Raw genomic sequence first — 17937 nt, 5'->3', positions numbered from 1 at the left:
AGCCATTGTGCCAAAGTGTGTTCTGTGCACGTTGGCTACACGGGGAATGCTGGGGGGGATGTGAAACTGGTATATTGGGATGTAGGAAGCTTTGATTGTCCAAGGGGCTCCCGTTCTGGAGTGAAGCCCAGGGTGAGTCTGGCTCGAGCTGGGATAGTGAGGACAGGTGTACAGTGTGTGACTGACTGAGTGCTGATGTTCCTCTCTCTGTCTATAGATGGGCTGTGAGCACACTGACGCCGACACAGACTCCGCACTGAGCTGCTTCCTGCAGTGGTGTAAACGGGTCGGGCTGGAGCTGAGCAGGAAGGTGAGAGAGCAGTGTGATATTGTTGTTACAGTGGATGAAGAGAGAGATGAGCAGTCAAACAGGTTCCAGCCACACTCTATCCCTGATTCCTCCGATTCTCTCTCTCTCTCCCTGATTCTCGCTCTCTCGCCCTGATTCTCTCTCTCACTCTTGATTCTCTCTTGTTCCGTGATTCTCTCTCTCCCTGATTTCCTCGCTCTCTCTCTGATTCCATCTCTCTCTCTCCCTGATCCTCTCTCTCCCCTGATTCCCCCTCTCCTCTCTCTTTCCCTGATTCCCCTTCTCTCTCTATCCCTGATTCCCTCTCTCTCTCTCTCTCTCTCTCTCTCTCTCTCCGATTCCCTCTCTCTCCCTGATTCCCTCTCTCTCCCTGATTCCTTCTCTCTCTCTCCCTGATTCTCCCGCTCCCTGATTCTCTCTCTCTCCCAATTCCCTCTCTCCCGATTCCCTCTCTCTCTCTCCCCGATTCATTCTCTCACTCCCTGATTCATTATCTCTCCCTAATTCTCTCTCTCTCTTCCTGATTCTCTGTCTCTCCTGATTCCCTCTCTCTCTCCCTGATTCTCTCTCTCTCCCTGATTCCCTTTCTCTCTCTCTCCCTGATTCCCTCCCTCTCGTTCCCTGATCCTGGTCCTCACCTACAAAGCCCTCCATGGCCTCGCCCCACCCTACCTCTGCGACCTCCTAACCCCTTATCAACCCGCCCGTTCCCTCCGCTCAGCCGGCTCCGGCTGCTCCACGTCCCCCAACCCACCATTGGCGGGAGAGCCTTCAGTCACTCTGCCCCCAACCTCTGGAATTCCATCCCCCACTCACTCCGCCTCAATCCTTCTTAGCCTCCTTCAAATCCCGCCTCAAGACCCTCGTCTTCGACCATGACATCAGAAACACCCTTTCCCGTCCCCTCCCGACCCCAGTTCAGGTCTGAAATGCTGTACTCTGTCCAGCGCCTTGGGACGTCCTGACATGAAAGGTGCTATACACATGTAATCTTGTTGTTCTTGATTCCCTCTCTCTCTCTCTGATTCCCTCCCACTCTCCCTTTTGCTAGAGGGTGCGGATGATTCATTAGAACATAATTAACTCGTGGAGCTTTGACCCCAATAGGAGTCATTCCAAGCCGTGTGGCTGAGGCTGGTGAGGAGCCTGGTTGTTGGAGAGGAGCGATGTGTGTGTGAGAGAGAGAGAGACGAACACAGGTTGGCTGGTGCAGTGACTGTTTGCTTGCACTATTACAGGTGTGTGTGAGTGCGGAGGGCACAGTGGCACAGTACGGCATGCTGGCCACACAGCACATACAGGAAGGGGAGCTGCTGTTCTCCGTGCCCCGCTCAGCGCTGCTCAACCCCAGGACCTCAGCCATTCGGGATTTACTAAAAAAAGGTCTGTAACTCCCCCATCCCCCCATCCCACCCCAATACACACACACACACGTGTATTTACCCACATCGTTGCCTCCTGCCCATCCACTTTATGGTCCTCCTCTCTTTTCTTGACAGTGTCAACCTGGCTTTCTGGTGGCCTGGCTCTCCGGTGGCCTGGCTCTCCGGTGGCCTGGCTGTCCGGTGGCCTGGCTGTCCGGTGGCCTGGCTGTCCGGTGGCCTGGCTGTCCGGTGGCCTGGCTGTCCGGTGGCCTGGCTGTCCGGTGGCCTGGCTCTCCGATGGCCTGGCTCTCCGGTGGCCTGGCTCTCTGGTCTGGCTCTGGTTCTCTGGTCTGGCTCTGGCTCTCTGGTGGCCTGGCTCTGGTTCTCTGGTGACCTGGCTCTCTGGTGGCCTGGCTCTGGTTCTCTGGTGTCCTGGCTCTCTGGTGGCCTGGCTCTCTGGTGGCCTGGCTCTCTGGTGGCCTGGCTCTCTGGTGGCCTGGCTCTCTGGTGGCCTGGCTCTCTGGTGGCCTGGCTCTCTGGTGGCCTGGCTCTCTGGTGGCCTGGCTCTCTGGTGGCCTGGCTCTCTGGTGGCCTGGCTCTCTGGTGGCCTGGCTCTCTGGTGGCCTGGCTCTCCGGTGGCCTGGCTCTCCGGTGGCCTGGCTCTCCGGTGGCCTGGCTCTCCGGTGGCCTGGCTCTCCGGTGGCCTGGCTCTCCGGTGGCCTGGCTCTCCGGTGGCCTGGCTCTCTGGTGGCCTGGCTCTCTGGTGGCCTGGCTCTCCGGTGGCCTGGCTCTCCGGTGGCCTGGCTCTCCGGTGGCCTGGCTGTCCGGTGGCCTGGCTGTCCGGTGGCCTGGCTCTCCGGTGGCCTGGCTCTCCGATGGCCTGGCTCTCCGGTGGCCTGGCTCTCCGGTGGCCTGGCTCTCCGGTGGCCTGGCTCTCCGGTGGCCTGGCTCTCCGGTGGCCTGGCTCTGGCTCTCTGGTGTCCTGGCTCTCTGGTGGTCTGGCTCTGGTTCTCTGGTGTCCTGGCTCTCTGGTGGCCTGGCTCTCTGGTGGCCTGGCTCTCTGGTGGCCTGGCTCTCTGGTGGCCTGGCTCTCTGGTGGCCTGGCTCTCTGGTGGCCTGGCTCTCTGGTGGCCTGGCTCTCTGGTGGCCTGGCTCTCTGGTGGCCTGGCTCTCTGGTGGCCTGGCTCTCTGGTGGCCTGGCTCTCCGGTGGCCTGGCTCTCCGGTGGCCTGGCTCTCCGGTGGCCTGGCTCTCCGGTGGCCTGGCTCTCCGGTGGCCTGGCTCTCTGGTGGCCTGGCTCTCCGGTGGCCTGGCTGTCCGGTGGCCTGGCTGTCCGGTGGCCTGGCTCTCCGGTGGCCTGGCTGTCCGGTGGCCTGGCTGTCCGGTGGCCTGGCTGTCCAGTGGCCTGGCTGTCCAGTGGCCTGGCTCTCCGGTGGCCTGGCTCTCCGGTGGCCTGGCTCTCCGGTGGCCTGGCTCTCCGGTGGCCTGGCTCTGGTTCTCTGGTGTCCTGGCTCTCTGGTGGTCTGGCTCTGGTTCTCTGGTGTCCTGGCTCTCTGGTGGCCTGGCTCTCTGGTGGCCTGGCTCTCTGGTGGCCTGGCTCTCTGGTGGCCTGGCTCTCTGGTGGCCTGGCTCTCTGGTGGCCTGGGTCTCTGGTGGCCTGGCTCTCTGGTGGCCTGGCTCTCTGGTGGCCTGGCTCTGGTTCTCTGGTGTCCTGGCTCTCTGGTGGTCTGGCTCTGGTTCTCTGGTGTCCTGGCTCTCTGGTGTCCTGGCTCTCTGGTGTCCTGGCTCTCTGGTGTCCTGGCTCTCTGGTGTCCTGGCTCTCTGGTGGCCTGGCTCTCTGGTGGCCTGGCTCTCTGGTGGCCTGGCTCTCTGGTGGCCTGGCTCTCTGGTGGCCTGGCTCTCTGGTGGCCTGGCTCTCTGGTGGCCTGGCTCTCTGGTGGCCTGGCTCTCTGGTGGCCTGGCTCTCTGGTGGCCTGGCTCTCTGGTGGCCTGGCTCTCCGGTGGCCTGGCTCTCCGGTGGCCTGGCTCTCCGGTGGCCTGGCTCTCCGGTGGCCTGGCTCTCTGGTGGCCTGGCTCTCTGGTGGCCTGGCTCTCTGGTGGCCTGGCTCACCACAACTCATAGGTGAGAGTGCTACCATGGTGTCTGGCTGATACATGTTCAGGCTGACCAAAGAATCACAAGACTATTGCAATGTCTTAATAAGACTTTAAAAATAATCATATTTTGGGGGAGTTGTAGATAATAGAGTAGATATCATGACTGTTTGGTCACCCTGTATAAACATACTTACTCACATGTCCACACACACAAATGCTCATCCATATACACATACAAACATGCGCACCACAGTGTGACCTGCTCACACACACACTCTCCGCAGCAGTGAACAGGATCATGTTTGGAACAGGGCGGTGTTTGGGGTGGGCAGTGTGCCGGGCGAGGTGGGTGAGTGTGGAGTGTGGTGGGCAGGTATGTGCAGTGTGTAACTGGTTGGTTGTGACTGTGTTACAGAGGAGGCTGCCCTGCAGAGCCGGTCAGGCTGGGTGCCTCTCCTCATCGCCTTGCTACACGAGTCTACGAGCAGCTCCTCTCACTGGCAGCCCTACCTGTCCCTCTGGCCTGGCTTCAGCTCACTAAACCACCCCATGTTCTGGTAAGAAACTCCAGCCAACTCTCTCTCCTGATAATCCACAATCCATGCTGTATTGTTACTGGCTCCGCAAACCCTGATAATAAACCTCTCATCAACGAAAGGCAAAATACTGTAATAGAAACAGAAGTGGTCGGGAACACAGAGCAGGTCAGGCAGCATCTATGGAGAGAGGAAAGTGGGTTAACGTTTCAGGTTGATGGCCAAAGCTCCCTGGGAACATTCAGCAGGTCAGGCAGCATCTATGGAGAGATGCTCCATGGATGCTGCCTGACCTGCTGAGTGTTCCCAGCGACTTCTGTTCTTATTAAGGATTATTATGATGTGTATGTTCGGAATATTTGCTGCATACAGTGACTGGAGGAGTCTTGGCTGTGCTGGCTCTTTGGAAGAGCGACCCAATCAGCCCCACTCCCCTGCTCTTGCCCCATATCTTTGCAAATTTTCCCTTTCCAAGTCTCTATCCAATTCCCTTTTGAAAGTCGTTATTGAATCTGTTTCCTCCAACGCTTTCAGGCCGTGCGTTCCAGACCCTAACAACTCGCTGTGTAAAAAAAGATCTCCTCGTCTCCCCTCTGGTTCTTTTGTCAGTTATCTTAAATCTGTGTCCTCTGGTTACTGACCCACCTGCCAGTGGAAACAGTTTCTCCTGATCTACTCTATAAAACCCTCATAATCTTGAATAACTGTTAAATCTCCCCTTGACCTTCTCTGCTGTAAGGAGAATTAACGTATAAGATGCTGATTGAGGGTGAGGAGGTGAGGGTGCCAGATTGGTGTTTGTGCTGCTGTTCTGCAGAGGGAGGTGACTGTGGTGTGTGTGCAGGGAGGAGGGTGAGCGAGCCAGGCTGCTGCAGGGCACCGGGGTGCTGGAAGCAGTGCAAAGAGACCTGAGGAACATCGAAGATGAGCACCAGAGCATCGTGCTGCCATTCCTGCGCGCCCATCCCCAGACATTCCCCCCAAACACACACTGTCTGCAACTCTACAAGAGGCTCGTGGCCTTCGTCATGGCCTACAGGTCAGTGCGGGGGTGGGTGGGGGAAGTGGAGGAAGGGGTGATTGGGGGAGAGGAGGAGTGGGGGGGGGGGGAGAGAGGCTACCCTGTTAGTCAGTTTCCTGTGGCTGCAGTTTTCAGGAGCCATCAGACAATGATGAAGAGGATGATGATGATGAAGATGAGGACGAGGAGCTGAACCCTCCCATGATGGTGCCAATGGCTGACATCCTGAACCACATCTCCAACCACAACGCCAACCTGGAATTCACCCCCGTAAATATCACAGCAGGAGGGTGGGGGTGAACTGGGCGGGGAGCGGAGGGGGGGGTTGTGCTCAGTGTCTTCAGCCCCTTAGTGACACCTTCCCAGATCCTTGTTCTCACCTTGAAATCCCCCCATGGTCTCACCCCCACCCACCCTTTGTGCTCTCCGTCAACCTCATTGAACCCATTGAACCCTGACCTGCCCCACCATCGGCAGGTGGGCTTTCAGCCATTCTGCCCCCTCTCTCCAACTCCTTCTGCTTCACGACTGTTTGTGGGACGCTGCTGTATGCAATTGGCTGCTGTGTTTCGCCCACAAAATAACAGTCACTTCACTTGACAATATATTCTGTGAAACATTTTGAGACGTCTTGACCGTGATAAGGCGCTATATTCACACCCTTCATCTTCACCTATGTAGCCTGAGCTTTTGTTCATCTTTATGTCAACTTGCTCAGCGCCCCCCCACCCTCCCAATCGCACCTCTTTGCCCAGCCAACCTGTGTGACTGCAGACCCCCGCCCTCCCCCACTGACTGGCTCCTGGCTCTGCCTTTCTCTCTCCCACGCTGTGTCTCACTCTCTCTCTCTCTCCGCCCCCCACCACGCTGTGTCTCACTCTCTCTCTCTCTCTCCGCCCCCCACCCCGCTGTGTCTCACTCTCTCTCTCTCTCTCTCTCCGCCCCCCACCCCGCTGTGTCTCACTCTCTCTCTCTCCGCCCCCCACCCCGCTGTGTCTCACTCTCTCTCTCTTTCTCCGCCCCCCACCCCGCTGTGTTTCACTCTCTCCCACACTGTCTCACTCTCCCACGCTGTGACTCACTCTCTCTCTCTCCCTCCCTCTCTCCCCCCCCCCCCCCCGCCCCCCGCTGTGTCTCACTCTCTCCCACACTGTGTCTCTCACTCTGTCCCACACGGTGTCTCACTCTCTCTCGGGTTTGGTTTTGGCGGCGGAAATGGTTGTCGTACCGGGGGATCGGGTGGGTTTGGAGATGGTCCTGGATTTCAGGGGGACGAGGGAGTTGAAGATGGAGGAGAGGCGATCATGGAGCAGATGGACGGCTGCCTCAGGATCTCCGCAGGTGGAATGCCAGAGGGATAGGATGTTTGATGAAGTGAGGGCCTTTGTGAGGGTCTCGGGGGTAGCCTTTTCCAAGGGCGGTAGAGGTTGGTTGAGGGCTTGGTGGAGGAGAGAGGGATGTGAGAAGAGGAGATGAAAAAGTAGTTCCAGATGGCCTTGTCCACTATGCTGAGGTGGGAAATGTCAAGATCATGGGAGATGACGAGGTCAAGTGCAAGACCATGGTTGTGGTTGGGTGAATTTATATGGAGGGTGAGGTTTAGGGAGGAGAGGAGGGCAGTGAAATCGGCAGAAGTGGTGCAGGTGGAGTTTAGGTGGAGGTTGAAATCGCCCATTATGAGCAGGTGCTTGGAACAGAGGGACAGGGAAGAGAGGAAGGTAGAGATGTCTGTGTGGAAGGCCTTAGAGGGTGGTGGTAGACCAAAAGGATTTTCAATGGGAGAGAGGGGTAGAAGAGGGTGAGGTGCTCGAAGGAGGGGAAGCAGCCAGAAGAGTAGGGGGTGAGACCAAGGGAGGCTTTGGAAATGAAGGCCACCCTGCCGCCATGTTGGTTTGGACAGGGATGTGGTGGAAAGTGTAGCCAGTGGGTGATGGGACACTTGGGGTGGCTGCTCTGGGACAGCCAGTGCCGGGAGCCACGATGGACCCGGCAGAGGATGCCCAGGCTGGAGCAGAGGGAAGTGGTGATGGGGTCGAGGAGAGAGAGAAGGCGGGGAGGACGGTGGGAGAGAAGGACAGAGGGGGTGGGAGGAGAGACATTTAGAGTGGAGGGGAAGGCTCGGATCGGGGCTGCAGCCAAAACGCACGCTCAGAGACCGGGAGCGAGCGATCAACGGGACGGCATCAGCCCTCAGGCTCAGCCTCCCAGGTCATGGCCAGGGTGGCAGTGCCAGGGCCAGGACATTGTTGTTGTTGCTGTTTTTTTAAAAAAAAACACGGAGGGATAGAGGAAGTGTATTCAATACAATATCACATTTACACAGAACACCTTTCACTCCGGGAGGACGACTCCAGGCGCTGGACAGTTAGGGATTTGGACCCGAGCTGGGAATTGGGATCAGGAGGGGTGAGGGTAGGAGGGTGGCTGAAGATGTGGTTGAAGAGGAGGGTCTTGAGACATGCCTTTAAAGAGGCAAGGGAGAGCAAGGCGAAGGCACAAGCTGGCATCAATGGCAGATGCCAGATTTACTCCTGAACTTTTCCCCGGCCTATTGTTATGAGGAACTTCATGCTGACCATGTCTTATTTGCCAAAGCTCCACGTTCACATTGTCCAGACTGAGGTGGATAGATGTTTGTTAGGTCAGGGTGTCAAGTTGGGCAAGAGCGGGTCATTGGAGTTGGAAGTACAGATCAGCTATGATCTTATGGAATGGCGGAAAGGCTTGATGGGCAGAATGGCCTGCTCCTGTTCCTCTGAAGCACCGTGTTTGGTATGTAGGCAGACCACCAGCTCTGCACCTCTCAACTGGAGGAACCATCACTCAGTGTGGCGGGAAGTGTATCAAACTTGCGTTTTGTATACAATCTGGGGATCAGGTTCGACCCCTAACTGTACTTCCAACCTCGTCCTTAACCAAGACCCCCTTTTTCCACCTCCGTCAGATTGCCCACCTCCCGACTGTACCTCACCCCAAATGCAGCTGAACCCTCGTCCACCCCTTATCTCACGGCTCAACTATTCCCCTTGCTGATCTCCCCATCTCCACGTGACACAAAATATAACTGATTCAGAACTCCACCATCCTACTCTCACTAAACTCCATACCCCCATCACCACCATGGCTCCCTGTGACAGAATTGATCGATTACAAGATCCTCTCCCTAGCCTTCACACCCTGACATCTCTTTACTATTCTTACCTGCTCTCCACTACCCGCTGCTTCAGCTTGGCTGGCTCCGGCCTCCTGCTTGTCCTTTCCGCTCCACCATCGGTGGCTACGAGGCCCTGAAACTTTGGAATTCTCCCCCAATCCATCTGCCTTGCTCCCTCCATCCCTCTTTCAGATCATGATTTAAGACCTTCATCTTGAATTGTGCTTAAAGTTACCTCCTCCCTCTCCGCAGCTTGGGGTCAGGCTCTGCCACTATTATGGGCAGAGATAATGTATGTAAGGCGCTATAAAAATGTAAGCCGTTATCATTTCATGGGACCAAGTTAATCATTTATATTTGGTAAACGCTTGCCACATCAAGAAGACGTGCCTCACAGGATATACTCTAAAGTGTAGTGACTGTGTTTGGTAAATGTTGCAGCTGATTGATGGACAGCCATAGATTCATAGAATCTTACAGCAAAGAAGGAGGCCATTCGGCTCATCGTGCCTGTGTCAGTGCTTTGAAAGACTTACCCAATCACTCCCACTCTAATACCACAGCCCTACAAATGTTAACTTTTTAAGTCCCTATCCAATTACCTTTTGAAAGGTATTATCAAATCTGTTCGCATCACCCTTTCAGGTCATGCATCCCAGACTAACAACTCTCTGGGTAAAAATATCTCCTGGTCTCCCGTCTGGTTCTCTTGCCAATTATCTTAAATCTATGTCCCCTGGTTACCAACCCACCCGCCAGAGGAAACAGTTTCTCCCGATCTACTCTATCAAACCCTTCATAGTTTTGAACACCTTTATTAAATCTCCCCTCAACCTTCTCTGCTTTAGGGAGAACAATCCCAGTCTCTCTCCATAGTTATCGTCCCTCATCCCACAATTGAAAACTCCAGATGAGGCCTAACCAGTGATTTGTAAAGGTTCAACATAATACCTTTGCACTTTTACTCTACACTTCTTTTTATAAAGCCAAGGATCCCATATGCTTTAACAGCTTTGTCAATCTGTCCTGCCACCTTCAAGGATTTGGTTATGTGAGCCCCCAGGTCTCTGTTCCTGTACCCCCTTTAAAACTGTACCTTATATTAAATTGCCTCGTCTCCTCCCTCTTTGAGAAGCGCTATATAAATAATGATTTACTGACTCTCCATCACTGAAACGGTCCTAGCAAGTGTGTAAATCCAGTGTTTGTTTTCTAGGGCACACTTCGTGTCTTACTGGTTCTTTTGCATGACTTTCCGGAGTTCCTGTGTGACTACCATTATGGCTTCTGTGATGTGATCCCACCCAACTGTATCCAGCTGCGGAACCTGATCCTGAGTGCCTTCCCACGCAACATGCGGCTGCCAGATCCCTTCACTCCCAACCTGAAGGTACACAGCGCTGGTGACCAGCTCCCAATCACTTCTGAAGTAATGCAGGAGACATCACCGTCTCAGCACCAAGCCCAGCACCCTTTATGCTACAAATATGACACCTCAATAAAATGAATGCTGCTGATTTCAGCCTGTTTCAGAGACTGTGTAACAATAGTGATGGACTCTGAAGTGCCTGAACTCTGCTCCCATCTGAAGCCAGGTTTGGGGTGTTTGAGCTGAGTTTCACGATCGATATTAAATCCAGAGTTTGAAAGTGAAGCTTTCCAGAATCTCCCAAATACCATCTCCTCAATTTGTTTCTCTCCTGAAGACTTTTATCCTTCAACTGAGGGACCTCTTAGTGCAGGTATCCTCTCGTACCTCACCACACGGCCACTGATTGTGTGTGACGGGGAGTGTCGCAGGCTTATTTGGCCACACGGCCTCGCTTACTTCCAGGAATATCTAGTGAACATCAGCGGAGATACTGGCTGTTTGTCTTACGCTGCTCTCCTCTCCCCACTCCCAGCCTTGCTGAGGCCCTTCCCCAGGGCCGGTCTGAGATCAGTCACTCACTACAAATCAGCGTTGTTCCTGGTGCTACAATGCAAAGCTTTACCCTGTGGCAGCCCTGAGACTGATACTCATTGTGTCATGTTACTGAGCTCTGCTTTGCAGTATTGAGACTGTTGTGTTGTGGCAGGTGGATATGCTGAGCGAAATCAACATTGCTCCTCGGATACTGACCAACTTCACCGGAGTGATGCCACCTCAGTTTAAGAAGGACCTGGACTCCTATTTGAAGACCCGTTCTCCAGTCACCTTCCTGTCTGAGCTGCGCAGCAACCTGCAGGTAAGCATGAGGCTGTTCACCTTCATCCATAGTGTCCTTCCTTACACTGGCTAGTTATGATTTCAAGGGACGTGCCATCAAAATGTAAGCTTTATCGGAGGTAATAATCTCTTCAAAAAAATAATAAATTGGTCACTCAATCCACGACTGTTTGTGGGACGCTCCTGTGCCGCATGTCGCCCACAAAATATGCAGTTGATTCATTTCACAGTATATTCTGTGAAGCGCTTTGAGACGCTCGAAGATATAATAAGGCACCGTATCAAATGCAATGATTATTATTATGAGGCCCAGTGTAGTGAGTTAATGCGTTCAGTTTATCCTCACATATTAAAATATCTTTGGCAGAGCTACCCAATCAGTCCCACTCACCCGCTCTTTTCCCATATCCTTGCAAGTTTTTTTTCTTTTTAACTACCTGTCCCTTTTGAAAGTTGTTATTGAATCCGTTTCCACTGACCTTTTCAGATCATGCATTCCAGACCACCAGCTGTGTGTGTGTGTATATATATATATATATATATAAAAACTAATGTATATTTTATTTCTCCTTGTCTCCCTTCTGGTTCTTTGAACATCGCCAGACTACGGCACTACCTCACCCCTCACGCTGCTGAAACCCTGGTTCACGCCTTTGTCACCTCAAGGCTGGACTATGGGAACTCTCTCCTCGCGGCCTTCCCGCCACCTCCCTCCACAAGCTGCAGGTCATTCAGAACTCTGCAGCTCGTGTACTGTCCCGCACCAGGCTTCGGGACCACATCACTCCCACCCTCGCTCGCCTCCACTGGCTCCCCATCCCCCAGAGGATTGATTTCAAGATCCTCATCCTCACCTACAAGGCCATTCACGGCCTTGCTCCCTCCTACCTCTCCAACCTACTATCCCCCTACCTACCTGCCCGTACCCTCCGTTCCTCTGGCTCCGGTCTGCTCCACGTCCCCCGCCCCAACCGCCCTACCATCGGTGGTCGGGCCTTCAGCCTCTCAGCCCCCAGGCTCTGGAACTCCATCCCCCAGTGCCTTCGCCTTGCTTCCTCCCTTTCCTCCTTCAAGGCCGGTCTCAAAACCTTTCTCTTTGACCGAGCCTTCAGCTCCCCTCTCGACTCTCTTCCCCCTCCTCGCTCCCTCCCTTCCCTCCCCTCACCCTGACCATTTCCCCCTCCTTGCTCCCTCCCTTCCCTCACCCTGACCATTTCCCCCCTGCTCGGGTCATGACCCAACTGTACAGCGCCTTAGGACGTCCTCCTGACGTGAAAGGCGCTTTTAAATGGAATCTTGTTGTTGTTGTTGTTGTTTGCCAATTATCTTAAATCTATGTGGTTACTGACCCATCTTCCAGTGAAAACAGTTTCTCCCTATCTATTATCAAAACCCTCATAATTTTGAACAACTCTATTAATCCCCCCTTAACCTTCTCTGCTGTAAGGAGAATAATCTTTTTTTGTATTTTCTTTGTGTTCAGGTCTCAAACGAACCTGGCAATCGGTACAACATTCAGCTAATCAACGCACTGGTGCTGTATGTGGGCACGCAGGCGATCGCTCACATCCACAACAAGGGCAGCACCCCCTCCATGAGCACCATCACCCACTCAGCCCACATGGACATCTTCCAGAACCTGGCTGTGGACCTCGATACAGAAGGTAAAGAACTGAAAAACGGCAAAAGCTACAATGGTCAGTTTTTAAGCTTTATTATCCCTGTATTTGCCCAGTAACCTCTGTACTTGGACTTGTTAAACGCTATGTTTAAAGGAGGAGAATAGAGCCAGGGCAATACTAGCACATACAGGTGGATGGAATCCTCGAACAGTAAAGCAAAGGAGAGAGCTGGTCTTTTCTCTTCCTCTCCTCCCCCCCCTTCCCCTTCCTAATAGTGACCTCAGTATCGCACTCACTGCAGATGGATGTTATTAGCATGGTTTGAGGGTGGGGAGGTGGGGGGGCAGCGCCACAGTAATCCTCATTGGATCTGGCCTGGAGAGTCAGCCAGACCTCCACATCCCAGCCACATTGTCCTGTCTGGCCTCAGTGACCCAGGCAGGATCTCCCACGGGACCCAAGCTATTCTCCTCCTTTACATTAGCAATGTTCACATAGCACTAATCTCTGTGGTTCAGCTCGCAATTCCCTCCTTCTCAAAGAAACAATTGAGAAATCCTGAACTGTTTGCCTTGCGTGCTGCTTAATGGGATAATGTGTGCAGGGCAATGGCCCCGAGCGCCTGCAGCTTGTGGACTGGAACCCCTGGGGAGGGCGGGACAGGGCAGGGAGGGGGGAGAGCAGGAGGAGGGGTGGGGTCGATGCTAGGTTTAAAGTGTAAGAGGTCTAGGCTGATGTATTTAATAATCGGCTTAGTGAAGGTGCTGAGTGTTGTGTGTTCCTGCAGCTCCAGTGGCAGATTATCAGGCCTGGGTGGATGAGGACATGTGTGGTGTGTTGGCTATGTTTCACTGCCCAGTGGAGGGAGTGATTGTGTCAGTGTGGGCGTCTGGGATATCTGGCTTCTCCTCTGTCTTACAGGTCGGTACTTGTTCCTGAACGCCATCGCCAACCAGCTGCGTTACCCCAACAGCCACACTCACTACTTCAGCTGCACCATGCTCTACCTGTTTGCTGAGGCCAACACTGAGGCCATTCAGGAGCAGATCACCAGGTGAACAACCAACCCCCTGGCCCCAGACACCTTCTCCTCCCCGCCCCAGGCATGCATCTCCCACCACGCCCCCAGGCACGCGCCCTTCCCCACGCACGCATCCCCCCCCCAGGCACGCATCCCCCGCGCCCCCAGGCATCCCCCGCGCCCCAGGCACGCACACCACCACCTTGCCCCCTCAGCCCCAGCCACTTGTCCCCATGTGCTCGGTCTGCGTCTGTGTGCTCGGTGTGTCTTATATCTGTGCGCTCGGGCGGTGTGTGTCGGTCTCAGTGCTCAGTGTGTCTGGTTGCCTGCAGGGTGCTGCTGGAGCGGCTGATTGTGAACAGGCCGCACCCGTGGGGGCTCCTCATCACTTTCATCGAGCTGATTAAAAATCCAGCGTTCAAGTTCTGGAACCATGAGTTCGTCCACTGTGCTCCTGAGATTGAGAAGTAGGTTTGGATTCGCACTCACTCTAGACTTTTGTTTTCTGTTTCAGTTTGCCCCCAGCCACCTCACATTACACACGTCATCAACCCGTCTTTATTGTGATCCCATTCTGTGCAACACCATTACTGAGCTATTCACTCTCAGTCAAGATCACAAAATACACATTGTTTTGCCCCATTGCTGTCGCTGAGGACAGATCTGCTCCCACACACTGCTAAGCTGCCAGATCAGGTGTAGTAACAGCTGAGTTCGGAGTGTGTCCCTCTGTGCACCCTATTATGCACAGCACTGTGTACTTTTCTGGGACCAAGCACACTTATTTTGATGCTGTGTACCATTAATTGGTTTCCTTCCTCCCTTTTCTACTGAGGAACCTGGAACTCAACATTCATCCCAGATTCATCCCAAATCCTTCATCTGGAATCTATATCCGGGGAAGCTATCGCTGGATACAGATAAGATTCTAACATCAAGTTAACAAATGGGAACCATTTGGCCTGAGCTGCTCTAGAGCCACCCACCAGCCTCCCTATGGCACCTCCACGTTCCCTCCACCTCTTGGGGAATGTTGTCATAGATACCCCTGATCCCCAAAGCATAACCTCTACTCCCTAACTCAGCCCCCCCCACCCCCGCACACATTCTCTCTCACACACTGTCTCCGTTTGTGCTGATGTTGCTCTGGCAGAGATGTTCTTGGGTCTGATTGTGACAGACTCAGTCAGATAGACCTGTGTTGTGTTTAATGCAGTTTTAGCCTTCACAGGTGGTTGTTCCTTGTGCACTTATCCAGCTTCTCATTTCCAGGCCCCTCTCTCCCTGACCTATTTCAGTGGATTTTTCTTTCTTTTCTAATAAGTGTCAACTCGTAAACTAGGCAAGAAGGCAACAGGTCTGACCCTAGCTGAGTATCTACCACCTTCTATGTGTGGGGGAGGGGGGGGGCGGTGGGAAGCTGTGCCTGTTATTCTGAATTAGTTATGGGGGGGAGGGAAAGAGTTGTGTCTTGTGTCTGGGCAGGTGCTCACTCCCTCTCTGTTTGTGGGAAGTCCTGAATGTTGAGTTGACAGGGAGTGGAGTGCTCAGTCTACACTGGAGTCACAGAGGTCTGCAGAACCTCACTCCTGTGCTGGTTTGTTTTTCAGCTGCTTGACTAATTCTGGTGAATGGTGTTTTGCAGATTGTTCCAGTCTGTAGCTCAGTGCTGTATGGGACAGAAGCAGGCACAGCAAGTAATGGAAGGCACTGGTGCCAGCTAAAACTATGAAGAAATGTTCCATACTGTGGACATGCAACATGGAGAGTGATGAGCAGCCCACTGTTTTCTTGAAACTGACGTTGGTTGTGTAAATTGCAGGTTCTTCCAATCCGATGCAGTCCTCTGCACAAGTCAGACATAGGAAAAGCCGCTGGTGAAGGGCTACATGTTGGACATGTTGTTTTCATTTGTCACTTGGCCAAAAAAAAGCAAATGCTGTGAATATCATTTGAAATGATATAAAAACACAATGTAAATAAAAGGGAGTGCAACCTCAAACTGGACTTTCTCCATCTGTGCAAATTGTATTAAAGACTTCAACCCAGTCATTACTGTTGGCAGCTGATGAGACTTAGATTGAAGGGCGTCTGGGACGGATTTTCCCCATTCCCCCCTCCCCCACCACGTCCCCTCCACTCTCCGAAGATCTTACAGGAGCTGCTCTTCATCTTGTGGGGAAGCAATATCAACTCCTCTAGTCCTACACACAAACTACAGCCCAGTGGTATGGATATGCAGTATGGTTTGCAAAAAAGTCATCTGTTTGCCTTTATATTTTTATTTTGAAGCATTTTGTCTGAAGACGCCGAGCAGCTCCTCTTAAACGAAAGGGGGTCCCGGGCTCTGCGGGGTCCTTAATGCGAAGGGAAATAAGAGGTTCTCCCTGAATTCTGTAAATTGTGGGATAAAGAGCCAGTTTTGCGGCACGAAGTCTATTAAGTTTGTAAAAAAGAACCAAGGACCAATACAGGCCATTTTGTAAGGATTTTGAATGTTGTTTTGTAAATGTATTGGTCCATGTGTTGTATTTTGTAGTCTTTGTAGTTTCCTTGGCTCTAGTTCTGCCACTTAACTCTCTTGTATGTAAGCATATTGTAGTTAATGCATTAAAACCCATGACATCAGTAATCTCCTTTGTTTATTGCCTCTAGAGATTTGGCTAGCAGGACACAGAATTGTGCTAACCAGCAGGCAAAGGGTTAGCTGCCTCTCTGACCTGTACTCCTGTAGTGAAACCTGCCCTTTCACGGCTCAACCCAACACAAACTTGACTGTTGGTGTCGGTCTCACTCCTGCATCTGCGTCAAAGGTTGTGGGTTCAGGGTAGGGGAGCGCTGCATGGTCCCAGGTGAGATGTTCAACCTGTCGGCCTGAATGTTAAATACCATTGGGAAAAACAAAAGATTCTCAACAATCCACTAGAGAAATCTCTTCATTTCAGTTTCGTCTCCCTCTCCATTACAGACTGATGCCTGTCTGTAAAGCTATTTGTGAGTCGTGTGCGGATTGTCTGCTCAGTTACTGATGGGGAGGTGGTCTGTTATCAGTTCCCCAATCCCCCAGAGTTTGATTGCTGCCCAAATTGTCCCCAGTTCCCTCCCCCCCCCCCCCCCCCCCAGGAGTTTTATGCTTGTGTGATTCTGAGGATTGGGTTCAGTGGTGAAAGCCTCGCTTGTAGCATCATGCCAGCACTTGGGTCTCTCATAAACAGATTATGTGGTGAGGTATTGGAGTTGTGTGGAAAGCTAAATCAAGCCAACACCTTCAGGCTGGCAGAGCAAGAATAGCACTGACCCTGGTTGTGTGGCTAACCACCGCACTCTACTCAGGGCTTCCCAAAGCTGAGCACAACACTTGACTGATAATTTTGTGTGAAGCTTTGACTTTGGCGAAACCACATTGCTGGAGATGTGAGCTGTTCAAGGAGGTGATCCCACCATGTGCTGGAGGCAACTTCTCGTTAGCCATTTCTAGATTAATTAGGTTTTACGTCAGGATTCAATGTGCATCTGTCTATGTATGTCCATCAGCAGGACTGACCCAGGCTTCCTATTGTTGCCCCCCCCCCCCCCAATCTGAACCCCTCAACCAGGAGAGGAGTTTGCTGAGGAAGTGGCTGCTTGTGTCTGGGGGGGGGGGGGCTCACTTGGTATCCCCAATATTGTGATGGTTCTGCCCTCAATGGCCAGTCAGTCTACCTCAAAATCCTGCCAAAGAACCAGACAGGCTGGTCTGTCATCAGCAGTGCCCAGGACGACTCAGGAACTGGAGAATGCACTTGAAGGTGGACTTGATTCTGGCATTCCATTACCAAACATGTCACCTTGGAGCCAGTTCATATCCAACGAGACCCCCCCCCCCGACAGCCTGTCTCGATTGATAGCACTCACCCACCTCTTGAGTCAGAAGGTTGCTGTTTTACACTCGTCAGGACTTGGAATTCATTTACTCTTAAGATGACACTCCAGTGCAGTGCTGCGGGAAGTGCTGTTTGTTGGACGTGCCCTCTGGGGAACAATACCTCAGATAAAATTGGTCATTTGCTCCATGAAAATTGATTTTCACTTGGAAAGACATGGGTTAATAAATAAAGCCAACACCAGAGTTGTTAAAGGCAAATCGTGTATAACTAACTTGAGTGAGTTCTTCTATGAAGCAATCGAGGAAGTTGATGAAGGTATTGCAATTGATATTGTGTATATGGACTTTCAAAAGGTGTTTGACGAACGTCCACATAATAATCTTGGGATTAAGGGAAGAGTAGCAGCACGGACCTGAAATTGGCTGGAAGACAAATAGCAGAGGGCAGTGGTGAACAGTTTTTCAGACCGGAGGAAAGTATACAGTGGTGTTCCCCAGGGATTGATATTAGGTCCACTGCTCTTTTTAAGATATGTGAATAACTTGGACAGAGAGAGCAACATTTTAAAGTTTGCTGATGACACACAACTTAGAAATATAGTGACCAGTGAGAAGGACAGCAGCAGACGGCGGAGACATGGCCAGTCTGGTGACGTGGGGAGACACGTGGCGGATGGAATTTAATGCAGAGAAATGTGAAGTGATGCATTTTGGGAATAATAATAATCCTTGCATTTGA

The 17937-nt window shown here is 52.7% G+C and overlaps 2 protein-coding genes across 2 annotated transcripts in view; both read left to right on the top strand.

The window, feature by feature from the left end:
* LOC103172963 (SET domain containing 6, protein lysine methyltransferase) overlaps nucleotides 1–17937 on the top strand; it is a 28316-nt gene that overhangs the window by 1961 nt on the left and 8418 nt on the right. The window contains exons 2-6 of the mRNA XM_042340275.1: nucleotides 218–310; nucleotides 1549–1693; nucleotides 4186–4327; nucleotides 5151–5345; nucleotides 5456–5597. Coding sequence (XP_042196209.1) covers nucleotides 218–310; nucleotides 1549–1693; nucleotides 4186–4327; nucleotides 5151–5345; nucleotides 5456–5597 — 717 coding nt within the window. The remainder of the gene's footprint in view (nucleotides 1–217; nucleotides 311–1548; nucleotides 1694–4185; nucleotides 4328–5150; nucleotides 5346–5455; nucleotides 5598–17937) is intronic.
* LOC121850133 (CCR4-NOT transcription complex subunit 1-like) lies at nucleotides 6859–15961 on the top strand. The gene is made up of 7 exons (XM_042340240.1): nucleotides 6859–6897; nucleotides 9698–9871; nucleotides 10560–10709; nucleotides 12174–12387; nucleotides 13234–13366; nucleotides 13666–13800; nucleotides 14979–15961. Exons 1-7 carry the CDS (start codon nucleotides 6859–6861, stop codon nucleotides 15055–15057), a joined length of 924 nt encoding a protein of 307 aa, XP_042196174.1. The 3' UTR covers nucleotides 15058–15961.

The sequence above is a fragment of the Callorhinchus milii genome, unplaced genomic scaffold (genome assembly GCF_018977255.1).
Source record: "Callorhinchus milii isolate IMCB2004 unplaced genomic scaffold, IMCB_Cmil_1.0 Scaffold14, whole genome shotgun sequence".
Lineage (NCBI taxonomy): Eukaryota > Metazoa > Chordata > Chondrichthyes > Chimaeriformes > Callorhinchidae > Callorhinchus > Callorhinchus milii.
This window is presented reverse-complemented; position numbering and strand designations above follow the sequence as displayed.

Coding starts and splice junctions, on each gene's coding strand:
- LOC121850133 (XM_042340240.1), top strand. CDS start 6,859: ATGGGAGATGACGAGGTCAAGTGCAAGACCATGGTTGTG. Junction 9,872..10,559: donor CCTTCACTCCCAACCTGAAG/GTACACAGCGCT, acceptor GTGTTGTGGCAG/GTGGATATGCTGAGCGAAAT. Junction 10,710..12,173: donor AGCTGCGCAGCAACCTGCAG/GTAAGCATGAGG, acceptor CTTTGTGTTCAG/GTCTCAAACGAACCTGGCAA.